This window comes from Bufo bufo, chromosome 9, assembly GCF_905171765.1.
Source record: "Bufo bufo chromosome 9, aBufBuf1.1, whole genome shotgun sequence".
Taxonomy (NCBI): Eukaryota; Metazoa; Chordata; class Amphibia; order Anura; family Bufonidae; genus Bufo; species Bufo bufo.
In genome coordinates, this window is record NC_053397.1 from 54,416,386 (window position 1) to 54,428,933 (window position 12,548).

General features: G+C 47.0%; 1 protein-coding gene across 1 annotated transcript in view; it reads right to left on the bottom strand.

The window, feature by feature from the left end:
• BRDT (bromodomain testis associated) overlaps positions 1-12,124 on the bottom strand; it is a 110,535-nt gene extending 98,411 nt beyond the window's left edge. The window contains exons 1-2 of the mRNA XM_040408742.1: positions 12,042-12,124; positions 7,764-7,991 (exon numbers count right to left, since the gene is read on the bottom strand). Coding sequence (XP_040264676.1) covers positions 7,764-7,952 — 189 coding nt within the window. The 5' untranslated portion in view covers positions 7,953-7,991; positions 12,042-12,124. The remainder of the gene's footprint in view (positions 1-7,763; positions 7,992-12,041) is intronic.
• Between the last annotated feature and the right edge of the window lie 424 nt (positions 12,125-12,548).

The window sequence follows — 12,548 nt, forward strand, 5'->3', positions numbered from 1 at the left end:
GGTACTACTACTATCCCAGATGATCGAAGGAATGCCACCATCTCCGACACGACCTTGGTGAAAATTCTCGGGGCTTGAGAGACCCCAAACGGCAGTGCCCTGTATTGCAGGTGCAGAAGTTGGCCCCGTACTTGGACAGCCGTCCTTAAATACTTTTGGGAGGAAGAGTGAATTGGGACGTGATAATAGGCATCCTCTAGGTCTATACTTGCCATCCAGCAACCCTGGTATAACAGGTCTAAAGTTGTCTTTATAGTTTCCATCCGGAATTTTTTGTATCTCAGGAATTTGTTTAGACGCTTTAGGTTCAGAATCATACGAAAGGAACCATTGGGTTTCTTTATTAAAAAGAGTGGGGAGTAAAACCCCCTGCCCTCCTCCCTCCCCGGGACCTGGCAAACCACTCCTTTGTCCAACAATAACTGAACCTCTCTCTCCAGAACTGTGGATTTTAGAGGATCCTTTGGAGTTGGAGTGTGGGTGAAAAAGACTTGGGGATAGGAGCGGAACTCTAACCTGAATCCCTCCGCTATCCCCCCCAAAACCCACTTGTTTTGGGTGACGTTCGCCCAAGCCGGGAGAAAGGCAGAGAGTCTCCCCCCAACCTGGAGTCTGGCGTCATTGCTTGTCTTTTGGTTTGTTATCCTGGGATTTAAACAGGAAACCGCTAGTTTTTCTTGGAAATCTATCCCTTTCCTTCCTATCATAGGGCTTACCCCTCTGTTTTCTAAAGCCCTGCTGGGGTTTACGAAAAAAGGGGGGTTTTTGAGGGACAGGAAACCCTTTTTTCTTGTCAGATGCCTTCTCCAAGATGTCATCCAGGGAGGATCCAAACAATCTATCACCCTCACACGGAAGGGCACACAGCCTGGCCTTAGACCCCTGGTCACCCTTCCATGACCTAAGCCAAATGGCTCTTCTAGCCGCATTTGTCATAGCTGAGGACTTGGCAGCAAAGCGCATAACATCCGTAGAAGCATCCGTTAAAAAATCTGCCGCTTTAGCAAAGGTGGGAAGAGAAGCTAAGATTTCCTCCCTGGGCTTTTTTTCCCTAAGATGTTTCTCTAGCTGTTCAATCCACAATCTTAAGGACCGGGATACCCAAGTGGCTGCCACTGCGGGTCTAAGACAAGTAGCGGAAGTTTCCCATGCCCGTTTAAGGTATATATCTGCTTTCTTATCTAATGGGTCCGACAGGCAACCCAGATCATCAAAGGGGAGGGCAGATCTCTTAGCTATCTTAGCGACTGGAGCATCTACCGTAGGAGCCCTATCCCAGCTGGAGGAAACTTTCTCTTCATAAGGATATTTCCTTTTCACCGAGGAGGGTAAGAAAAACTTTCTATCAGGATTCTTCCATTCTCTATTGATGATCGCTTGCATGTTATCATGAATAGGGAAGACCCGATGTTTTTTAGGGCCTAATGCCTGAAAGGCCTGGTCCGCAACTGATCTGGTCTGCTTAACTTCTTCTAATTGCATGGTTGCTCTGACCGCTTTTAATAACGGCTGCGTGTCCTCTGGGGAAAAGAAGGATCTCCCTGAATAATCTTCATCCGAGGAGTCCGAATCACTAGACAATAGTTGTCCGGATTCTCCGCCATCTTCGGAAGAGTCCAACTCAATACTGTCGTACTCTGTATCCTTTCCTGGTTTATCTGGGGACCTGGCACGGCTCTTACTGAATGCTTTAAAGGACGCCTTAATAATAGACTTCATGGATTTAGTAAGGGTCTGGGATTGCTCTGCTACCAGATTATCTATACACGCTGAGCATAACGCCTTCTGATAAGATGCAGATAGGGGCACTTTACACTCCGCACATTCCTTGTGTCTTGTCTTAGAAGACGATTTTTTAGGTGGTTTAGGGATCTAAAAACAATCATAAGAAACACCATATTAGAATAAAAAGGAACGCTCTCACCCTGAAGCTTTTCCTTTTTTCCCCATCCTCAGACCGGTACCGGACTTGCAGGCCTCAAGGGTTCCTGGGATTCAGCGCGTCCTTCTGTAGGCTCCGACATGATTGCCCAGGATCGCTACGTGGCACATCCAAATTGTGCCCCAGCTGGCTGCCTGAACCTGCCGCCGTATTTGTATTTTAAAGGACGCGCTCCGGCCTCTACTTCCGGGTCCTGCACGGGCTAAGCCCCGCCCCCCCCCGACGTCATCTCCAGGAGACGGCCCCGCGCATGCGCATAAGCGCACGGACGCGCGGGCGCCATCTTGGAACTGGGCAGAGCGAGGAAGAGCATGGGGAGCCGCCTGGACACGGCCACAGCGGCTCCCCGCAGGGCCGGAGAGAGGGCAAGCGCAGGCAGACTTATGGGGAGCGGCTTCCGGCACGGCCACAGAACTACCGCTCCCCAGGGATAGGACTTCCCACGGCACTCAGCCACAGACCTTCCCCAGCTCCGGTGTCTTGGAGGTACGTCTTCAGCAGTGCTGCTTCTCAGGATCTCCCATCCGGAGGACAGGAAACCTGAACTGGTGTTGTGTGGAGGTGTGTCCTTTTTATCTTCTCAGGTTTCCTGTCCTGATGGGAGGTCCTGAGTCGCACAGGGTGCCGTCATGGGTGAGGGGAAAAATTCACCTTCCTGTTCTGTTTTGAGGCAAACAGATCCAGGACTGGAAGACCCCACTTCTCCTAGATCTGTCTGAAGATTTCTTGATTCAAGTACCATTCTCTTTCCCTGAGAGTCTGTCTGCTGAGATAGTCTGCTAAAATGTTCTCTTCTCCTTTTAAATGAACAGCTGAAATGGACTTTAGATTTTTCTCTCCCCATTCGAATATCATTTTTGAGACAGTTAAAATTTTTTCCTCAGGCAGCAGGAAGGCTATGTGCATTGAAGGAAGGGGGCCCAAGCTGAACTCTTGCACCAGGGCCCATGAGCCTTTAGTTTCGCCCCTGGTCAGCACTGGTATAGTTTTGGAAAGCAGCTGCATCGGCTAGTGCACCTTACTTACCTCTTATACCGCTGAGTTATAAACATGGGTGGGTGTGCCAGTGGTCAGACCTTACCAATCAAACACCGATGCTCATAGAGACCCCTTTAATAATAAATTATAGAACGTGATACACAATAATTGCTTACTAAGCGACAAGTATGAAAATGAACTTTATCGCTCAGAGACTTGGTAGCTCGTGATGAAATACTTTAGCTGCTGCAAGACTGATAGGGCGACCTTTCTATCTTTACCCCTTGTGTCAATTATTCATCATATCTCAGAAAAACAGACTAATTGGGGTAAGTTGTCAGGAACCAGACAATTAATTTGCCTTGCATAATCTTCACAGACGAGTTATGCTTTTAATAAGACACTAAAATGAAGACTTTGGTATGCTCGCAAGCGCCAGTATTTGGTGTCATTATTGTGCTTTTAGTACAAACCTTCCCTCCGCCCCCCAAACAGCTGGCGAATATAGCGATATCCTAGATATCGCTAGATTGCACATAAAGCTAAAGTATGTGACCTGCATTACGCAACCAAAATCATAAAATGGGATTAAAAGTTGATTTTGCCGTCACCTGTGTATACCGTGAAAGCCATGAAGTGTATAAGCGGGTATTATCTAGATATCGGTCAACTAATTACTTACATACAGTGTCAGAAACATTTGTCTGGTACAATAGATCAAGACATTTCAAAAATATTTCGAGGTAACAGTCCACCCCTAGATAGGATTTGCTTAAAGGGAAAGTCACCCACATTTTTTCCTGCCGTTGAAAACCAGATTTTGACACCCATCCTTTTTTCCCCAAATCTCTTTATTTTCTGACTGCAGATTTTTTTTATTCCGTTTCCTGACCATGATTATGGGGGCGGCCATCTTGCTTTAGAAGTTGTTAACAGCATGAAGAGACATGCTTTACGGCAGCTGCCATGGGCCATAGACCACAATGGACAGGAAAAGACCTCTGACTTCTATGGGAGAGTTTTCTAGGCATGCTCTGTGACCTGTGCAGAGGTCAGGAGGGAGCAGATAAGCTGTGATATCACCTATTGTTAAAGCTGGTTCCTGTGTTATCTATATATACGTGATATCTGTCATTCTAATCCTGCCTGTAATAAGCAGATAACAGTAAAACTATCTGTACTGATGAAGAAGTGGGGTCTATTATAAGGCCTGGTGGATATTGCAGAAATTGCAGGATTTTATAAGTTTCTTTTAATAAAGATATTGACATGGAAAAGTAAATTTAAAGGGGGATGTCCAGTTTCCTATATTGATAACCTATCTTCAGGATAGGTCATCAATATCAGATCAGCGGGGGTCCGACTCTCGGCACCAACATTAATCAGCTGTTTGAAGAGAATGCAGTGCTTGTGCGAGCGATGCCTTCTCTTTACTGCTGGAAGCTTCAATAATCCGCAGCACTCGTCAGTAGTTGGTGTAAAATGGCGATTTATTCACTCAGACAGCGAGATTATAGCGACGTTTCGACCATGGTTGGTCTTTATCAAGCAATGAAGTCCCATATCTCAGAGTGCCTTAAATAGTGTACAGAAGTGGGTACATTGGTGGCTGTGTACAGTATACTTATGTCTGCACATAACATGATTCAAGTAAAGAAAAGCTCAGAATAACATCAATGACATCAAGGTGATATACCTTATTAGAGATGATGATCCCTGCAAAGGCCGCGCAATCCACGCTAGTCTCGGTGAAGCGCCAAATACCGGCGTTCCCGTCTCATCGCGCATGCGTCAGCGCCCTATCACAGCTAATAGGCAGCGGAGGCATTACATGACGTCGGCCAATAAGAAAAAAGGCCATCCGTGACGTCAGCGGTTGCCAACCCCAGAGCCAATAGAAAAAAGGGGAAGCTGGAGCCAATAGAAAAAAGGAGGCCTATTATGACGTCAGCTGTTGCCGCGTGGGGAGGAGATTACTCTTCTCAGCACGGCCTATAAGCTGGCTAGTCACGTATACCCTCCGGTCGTCAGGGAGACGCTTCCTTAACCAAGAGGGAAGGGGTCCGTCTCATCTGTCAGTCGGGGAGCTGGGTAGGCCGACAGCCATTTAACAGCAGGGGGAGTACCAGTCAAAACTTCCATGCCATATTATATAGAGGCCATTAAAGGGCTATTACGGACCAACAGTCTCTAGCTAGAGACCCACAAGAAAAAACACGGTCCCTCCGTGTTTTTTCTTGTGGGTCTCTAGCTAGAGACTGTTGGTCCGTAATAGCCCTTTAGCTATTAGCTGTGATAGGGCGCTGACGCATGCGCGATGAGGAGACGGGAACGCCGGCATTTGGCGCTTCACTGATACTAGCGTGGATTGCGCGGCCTTTGCAGGGATCATCCTCTCTAATAAGTTATATCACCTTGATGTCATTGATGTTATTCTGAGCTTTTCTTTATGTGCAGACATAAGTATACTCCCACTTCTGTACACAGCCACCAATGTACCCACTTCTGTACACTATTTAAGGCACTCTGGGAAATGGGACTTCATTGCTTGATAAAGACCAACCATGGTCGAAACGTCGCTATAATCTAGCTGTCTGACTGAATAAATCACCATTTTACATCAACTAGTGGCGAGTGCTGCGGGTTATTGAAGCTTCTGGATGAGTTGGGACCCCCCAGCCAGAATCCCTATCTGCGTGCACCACCCGGCTTGAAGCCTGTGGGATAAGTAGTGCTGCCAATCCCTGAGGTTCTCTCTTTACTGCTGACATCTGTGCAATCACAGCTCCTCCGTCCTATTCATGCGAATGGGACGGAGTATAACTACAACTGCTCCTTCCCATTAACAGTAACAGCAAAGTGATTAGATATTAAGAAATTTCCTCCATACGCTGTTAAAAAAAAAATCTGCAGCAGAAATTGACCTGTAGTTTGGAATTTCATTTTTCAGCCTGTCAATTTATTGATTTCCCCCTTTGTGATGCAGAGAGTGAAAATCACTGGAAAACTGCAGTGGAATTTCTGCTGCGGATTCCACCCCCCCCCCCCCCCCCCCCCCCTTGTGACCACAACCTAATGGTTGTACTGGAAACAAGGACATGTTCAAGGTCAGATTCATTTACCGTCTGGCACTTTACAGATGCCCTTATATCACAGATCTTAAAGGCAGACATAACATCCAAAGGTGCTAAGGCTACTTTCACACTTGCGTTGTGGGAAAAAACGTTTCCATTTAGGCCAGTTTTACATTAGTGTTTTTTTTGCAGATCCGTCATGGATCTGCAAAAACGCCTCCGTTACAATAATGCAACAGCATGCATCCGTCATGAACGGATCTGGTTGTATTATGTCTTCTATAGCCATGATGGATCAGTCTTGAACACCATGGAAAGTCAATGGGGGATGGATCCGTTTTCTATTGTGTCAGAGAAAATGGATCCATCCCCAGTGACTTACATTGTGTGTCAGGACGGATCTGTTTGGCTCCGCTTCGTCAGGCGGACAGCAAAACACCGCAAGCAGCGTTTTGGTGTCCGCCTCCAGAGCGGAATGGTGACTGATCGAAGGCAAACTGATGCATTCTGAGCGGATCATTTTCCTCTCGGTATGCATTTGGGCAAAACTGATCCGTTTTGGACCGCTTGTGAGAGCCCATGACGGATCTCGGAAAAAGAAAGCCAAAACGCTGGTGTGAAAGTAGCCTTAGTCCTCATGCATTATTTCTGAATGGAAAGAGATCCGCTCAGGATGTCTTCCATTCTGTGAGCATTCTGTTTTGTGACCGGACACAAAACTGCTGCAAGCTGCGGTTTTGTGTCCGGTCATAAAAACGGATCCGGCACTGAAAACAATGTATGGAGCCTAACAAAAACTGACCCATCACTCATTGACTTTCAATGTATTTAGTGACGGATCAGTTTTTTCCCGTTTTGATTTCACCCAACCGCATCCTAACGGAATGGATGCATCCTGATGTGCAAAATCAAAATGGATCCGTTTAATTCTGGTATTGAGATCCTCTGACAGACCTTAATACCGGAATTAACAACGCTTGTGTGAAAGTAGCCTTACTACTTATACTCTCACTTTTGGGAACTGCCTCAGCCATGTAGCAGAGTCGAGAGCGGTTACTTAAAGGGAACCTGTCACTTCGCAAAACCTTCCCAAGCTGCCCGCAGTACCTGCGTGTTTCTGATGATGCCTTTCTTCCTTCGCCGTGACTGACAGCGCTTATGCAGAGAGTTCGGCAAAGCCAGCTGTCAGTCAAAGCAAAGGGGAAGGGGGCGCGGTTATCGTGACTTCAAGCATGAGTGGAGAAGCGCGCCGGCAGGGGATAAAACAACGTTTTCAGTACTTTTGCTGCATCTGCCTTCAGGAAGAAAGGCATCATCAGAAACACGCCACTGGCTACACGCAGGTACTGCTGGCGGCTTGGGAAGGTTTTGGGAGGTGACAGGTTCCCTTTAAGTAACCGCTCTCGACTCTGCTACATGGCTGAGGCAGTTCCCAAAAGTGAAAGCATAAGTAGTAAGGCTACTTTCACACATGCGTTGTTAATTCCGGTATTGAGGTCTGTCAGAGGATCTCAATACCAGAATTAAACGGATCCATTTTGATTTTGCACATCAGGATGCATCCATTCCGTTAGGAGGCGGTTGTGTTAAATCAAAACGGAAAAAAAAACGGATCCGTCACTAAAAACATTGAAAGTCAATTTAGTGATGGGCCCGTTCTTTTACTGCTGGCGGCTTGGGATGGTGTTGGGAGGCGACAGGTTCCCTTTAACCTCACACGTTCTCTTACACAGCGATACGTGGTACAAGTTACAGATTCACAGCCTTACAGGGAGGTTCAACTTTGCAGCATCTACAGGCTGTTGGAATGGCCAGGAAAAATTGTGTTTCCATAATGTCTTCAACACCACCTTCTCCAGGTACTGAAGCTGGGTAGTCAGACGCCCGGTCTTCTTGCGATTAATGTATTCTGGCGGAGGCGGATTCACGACTGATAAGTGCAGCTGTCTGCTTGACATGGTGCATCAATCCAGTTTACTTTCTGGACACACATACCCCTGAAAGAGACAGATACGGGGTGTTAATATAAGGGTACAGTATTAGGGCTCATGCACACAGAAGTATTTTTTGTCCGTGTCCATTCCGGGTTTTTTTTGCGACCCGTATGCAGAACCATTAATTTCAATGGGGCCACAAAAAAAAAAAAGGAAATTACTCTGTGCGCATTTCGTGTCCGTATATCCGCAAGTCCTATTCTTGTCTGTTTTGCAGACCAGGACTGGCATTAGATCCGCAAAAAATACTACTGGAACACGGACGTCATCCGTTTTTTTTGTGGATCCTTGTTTTGTGGACTACAAAATACACACGGTCATGTGCATAAACCCTTATCGAATGTAACATGGCCTAGTGTCGCTGCAATTTAGGACAAGTCCCAAACTAGGGGACTACACCTCACTTGTCTGTGGGATTCAAATTGGTTAGTGCCAAGAGAAGTCATCCTGCCTGAGAAGCAGATGCAGACAACTTGCTGTGTAATGGATTCTCTGATGGGCCCGAATCTTTTGCGGCACCCCCTGAAATAATACTAATCTTTTTTTATATAGCGCCACCATATTCCGCCGCAGCGCTTTACAATTCAGAGGACACATGTAACAATCATCCGATACGCAGACCCGTGTGCTTCCCGCCAAAACATCCCATTCTAAAGAATGGAACTGAATTTTCCGCGACAAATTCTGCTGCATTTGAGGGCATGCTGAGGCCAAGTTCACACTGCAAAATCAGCAGCAGATTAGTAACTGAAAACAGGTCATTTTTGGGGGCAGATTTTAGAAGGGGATTTAGGCTAAGGCTACAATGGTCACGGCCTGGATCGCAGAGTTGCGGTGATCCCGCAGAAATTAATGGAATTGCTGAGATTTCTTGCGACTGCCGGGGTGATCCCATTCATTTCTATGGGAACGGTAACGCCGTGTAGCCTTAGAATAGGTGTTGGCGGCTTTTTCTTTTTGTTATCCATCCCTTGGTTGGGATATTCTGTATAATTCAGAAGCATTTTTGGCGGCAGAATCTCTGGCCACTAGTTTTTTTTTTTTCTGCTTCCCCATTGACTTCAATACAAAATCTGCTTCTAAGTAGTAACATGCCACTTCAGAAGCGGATCTCAATTCAATGCCGGAAAATATCGCCACCATGTGTACATAGTAACGTTTTTCCATTGAAGTCAATGAAAAGCTATTGATGGTGTTTGAATCGGAGATTTCACAGCGGAAAACATCCATTTTCCCATGATGAAATCCTCAACCGATTTTATTAGTGTGAACGTAACCTAAGGCCTCCTGCACACGAACGTGTGCGCCCCGTTGCCGTATTGCGGACCCGCAATACACAGGTGCCGTTCTAATGCGGACCCAATCACTTCAATGGGTCCACAAATCCAGAGATGCGGAATGGTGCGGGTCAGAAGCACGGAACGGAACCCTACGGGAGCACTACGGAGTGCTTCCGTGGGGTTTCGTCCCGTACTTCCGTTCCGCAAAAACGGCCGGATCGCGGACCCATTAAAGTGAATGGGTCCGCGATCCGCTGTGGCTGCCCCACGGACAGTATTCGTGCATTGCGGGCCACGGCACGACCACAGGGCGCACACGTTCGTGCGCAGGAGGCCTAAGGGCTCACACACGTGTATTTTCTTTCCGTTTCTTTTTATTCGCGGAACCATTCATTTCAATGGGTCCGCAAAAAAAACTGAAGTTACTCCGTGTGAATTCAGTTTCAGTTCTGCAAAATAATAGAACATGTCCTAATATTGTCTGCATTACGGACAAGGATAGGACTGTTCTATTAGGGGCCAGATGTTCTGTTATGCAAAATACGGAATCCACATGAACATAGTCTGTATTTTTTACGGATCACAAAATACAGAGTCGTGAGCAAGAGCCCTAAGGCTACATTGCATACGTGTGAAAGCTGTAATGGAAATTCTGCACAAATTCACGTGTGGATTTTTTTCCTACCAAAAACCACGTGTTACTTGCAGTTTTTGGTGTGGATTTGATGCAGTATTTCCACAGATCTCATACTTCCATTAAAAAGAGGTGAAATCCGCCCAAAAAAAATTTGATATGTTGACTTGAGGATTTCTATATCCACACGGTAGGTCAATTTCAGCACAGAATAAGGCCTCATGCACACGACCGTGGTGTGTTTTGCTGTCCGCAATTTGCGGAACGGCACGGACAGTCTTTAATATAAATGCCTATTCTTGTCCGCAAAGCGCGGACAAGAATAGGACATGTTATACTTTTTTAGCGGGGCCACGGAACGGAGCAACGGATGCGGACAGCACACCGAGTGCTGCCCGCATCTTTTGTGGCCCCATTGCAGTGAATAGGTCCGCATCCGATCCGCCAAAACGGCGGTTTGAATGCGGACCAAATCAACGGCCGTGTGCATGAGGCCTAATAAAGCACAGTGTACATGAGATCTGTCTAATCTCATACACTTTGCTGGTACTGTATTAGGGTGCATTCACACGACCGTATAAATGGATCCGCATCCGTTCCGCAAATTTGCGGAACAGGTGCGGACCCATACATTTCAACGGGGTCGCAAAAGATACGGACAGCACACAGTGTGCTGTCCGCATCCGTTGTTCCGTTCCATGGCCCCACAAAAAAAGATAGAGCATGTCCTATTCTTGTCCGCAAGAATAGGCATTCTCTATACAGCGCCGGCCATGTGCGGTCCGCAAAATGCGGAACGCACACAGCCAGTATGCATGTTTTGCGGATCTGCAATTTGCAGACCGCAAAACACTTACGGTCGTGTGACTGCACCCTTACACTTCGTTTTTTTCTGCATAAAAATCCAGGCGTAATCTGCAGTATATGCAGAAAGCCTTAGGGCTCATGTCCACGAGTGTACTGGTTCATTACCCGAATTGTGGACCGTACAGCGGCCAGTCCGCAACATTCGGCCACTGGTTGAGTGCACTTCGTGCTGTGGAGGCAGACCCATGGACTTGAATGGGTCCGCAATCCGTTTCATACGACCGAAGATAGGACTACACCTATCTTTTGCAGAGCGGAGGTAGGGATCGGAAGCCCTTCTCTCCGCAACGCTAAAAGATAGAACAGGTTTCATCTTTGGCAGATTGCAGACCCAAGTCAATGGGCCCGCATCACGGCGTGCACACGGCCATCCCCCATCTACAGCCTGCACTTAGCAGTGTCCGTCAGCCACAGATCTTGAATGACGCAGCAGGACACCTACTGGTCGGCAGCTCCCTTCAAATCTATCCTAGCCACGATCTCGCAACTAAGACCGGGTTCTTTATTTTTCTGTTCTTCTGATGGATCAGAAAACTAAACAGTGATGTGAATTCAGCCTAACTGGGAAAACCAGAAACCCCCCCCCCCCATCCATCCATACTGGGAGTCCAAACAGTTTAACCCCCACTGATCGAAAATGTATCACCTATCCAATGGAGTCATCCTGTTAGTTGCAAATAGATTCACACGTGTAGTTTTTTTTCATGCAGTTTTTGAAAGGAAAGGTATAAAAGGACAGGTTACTGTTTTTGTAATCCACTGCTAGTTCTGGCTTCAAAACCGGAACAAATCCTGCACATGTGAATCTAAACTAAAGCACCTTGACCAGATGCAATGGGGCGCCCTACAGCCAGGCTGGGCCCATATGGCAGCACGCAGTGACTGATACACATAGGGATACATTGGATCTTATGGATACTTCAGATTTTGTTAACACCTGACCAAACAAACGGCAGCTGCCGTTTTCTAGTCCAGGACTGCTTAAAACAGCCTTAAAACACGTGTCCATTGGTAAATTGCGTCAAAATAGCAACTTACAGCCAGTGAGGCGCAAACCCAGTGCTTAATAATGTGACTGAATTATTACTTATGTGATTCTGCATGGCCGACCACTACAGACCGCAGAGGAGCACACGTGTGAGGACCACACAGACACTACTGCGCACTTTTTGACCACCAGAGCCTGATCTGTGACGGTAGGTGCTTATTACATGTGAAGACGGCCCGCTCTCCTCTATGGCGCCGCACACAGACGCGCTCCCTGCAGTTTACCTGTCGGTGGCGGGCACTACAGTGGCGCGCAGCTCAGCACACGCAGTGTTTCCATAGCGACGACACGCCCCCTTTATAGACAACCAGAGCGCGCGGCGGGGAACGGCGTCATGGACAGCGGAGCGCCGCGTGGTGACGTCATTTTTCATGGTGCGCGAGTTGAGTCTTCCTATAGGCGGAGCACTGTCATTTACAGTAGGTGCTTAAAAAAAGTCAAATGAAAGACTGGTAACCCATAATCCTGTAATAAATATAGTGTACAGTCATGTGACGATCTGTCAAATAACTCCCAACTTTATAAAATTGCAAAGGGGGACAATATGTGTGGCATGACCTCCACTCTAACTCTGCCCAAAGCATAACTTTACACACCCAGTCCCTTTAATGCCCTCACATGGTAATTATTCCCCCTTTGCCCCTTTGTGCCATCATGTAATAGTAACGCCCACACTGTCCCCCCTCACAATAGTTATGCCCAGATATGTGCACCCTCACAGTAGTTATGCT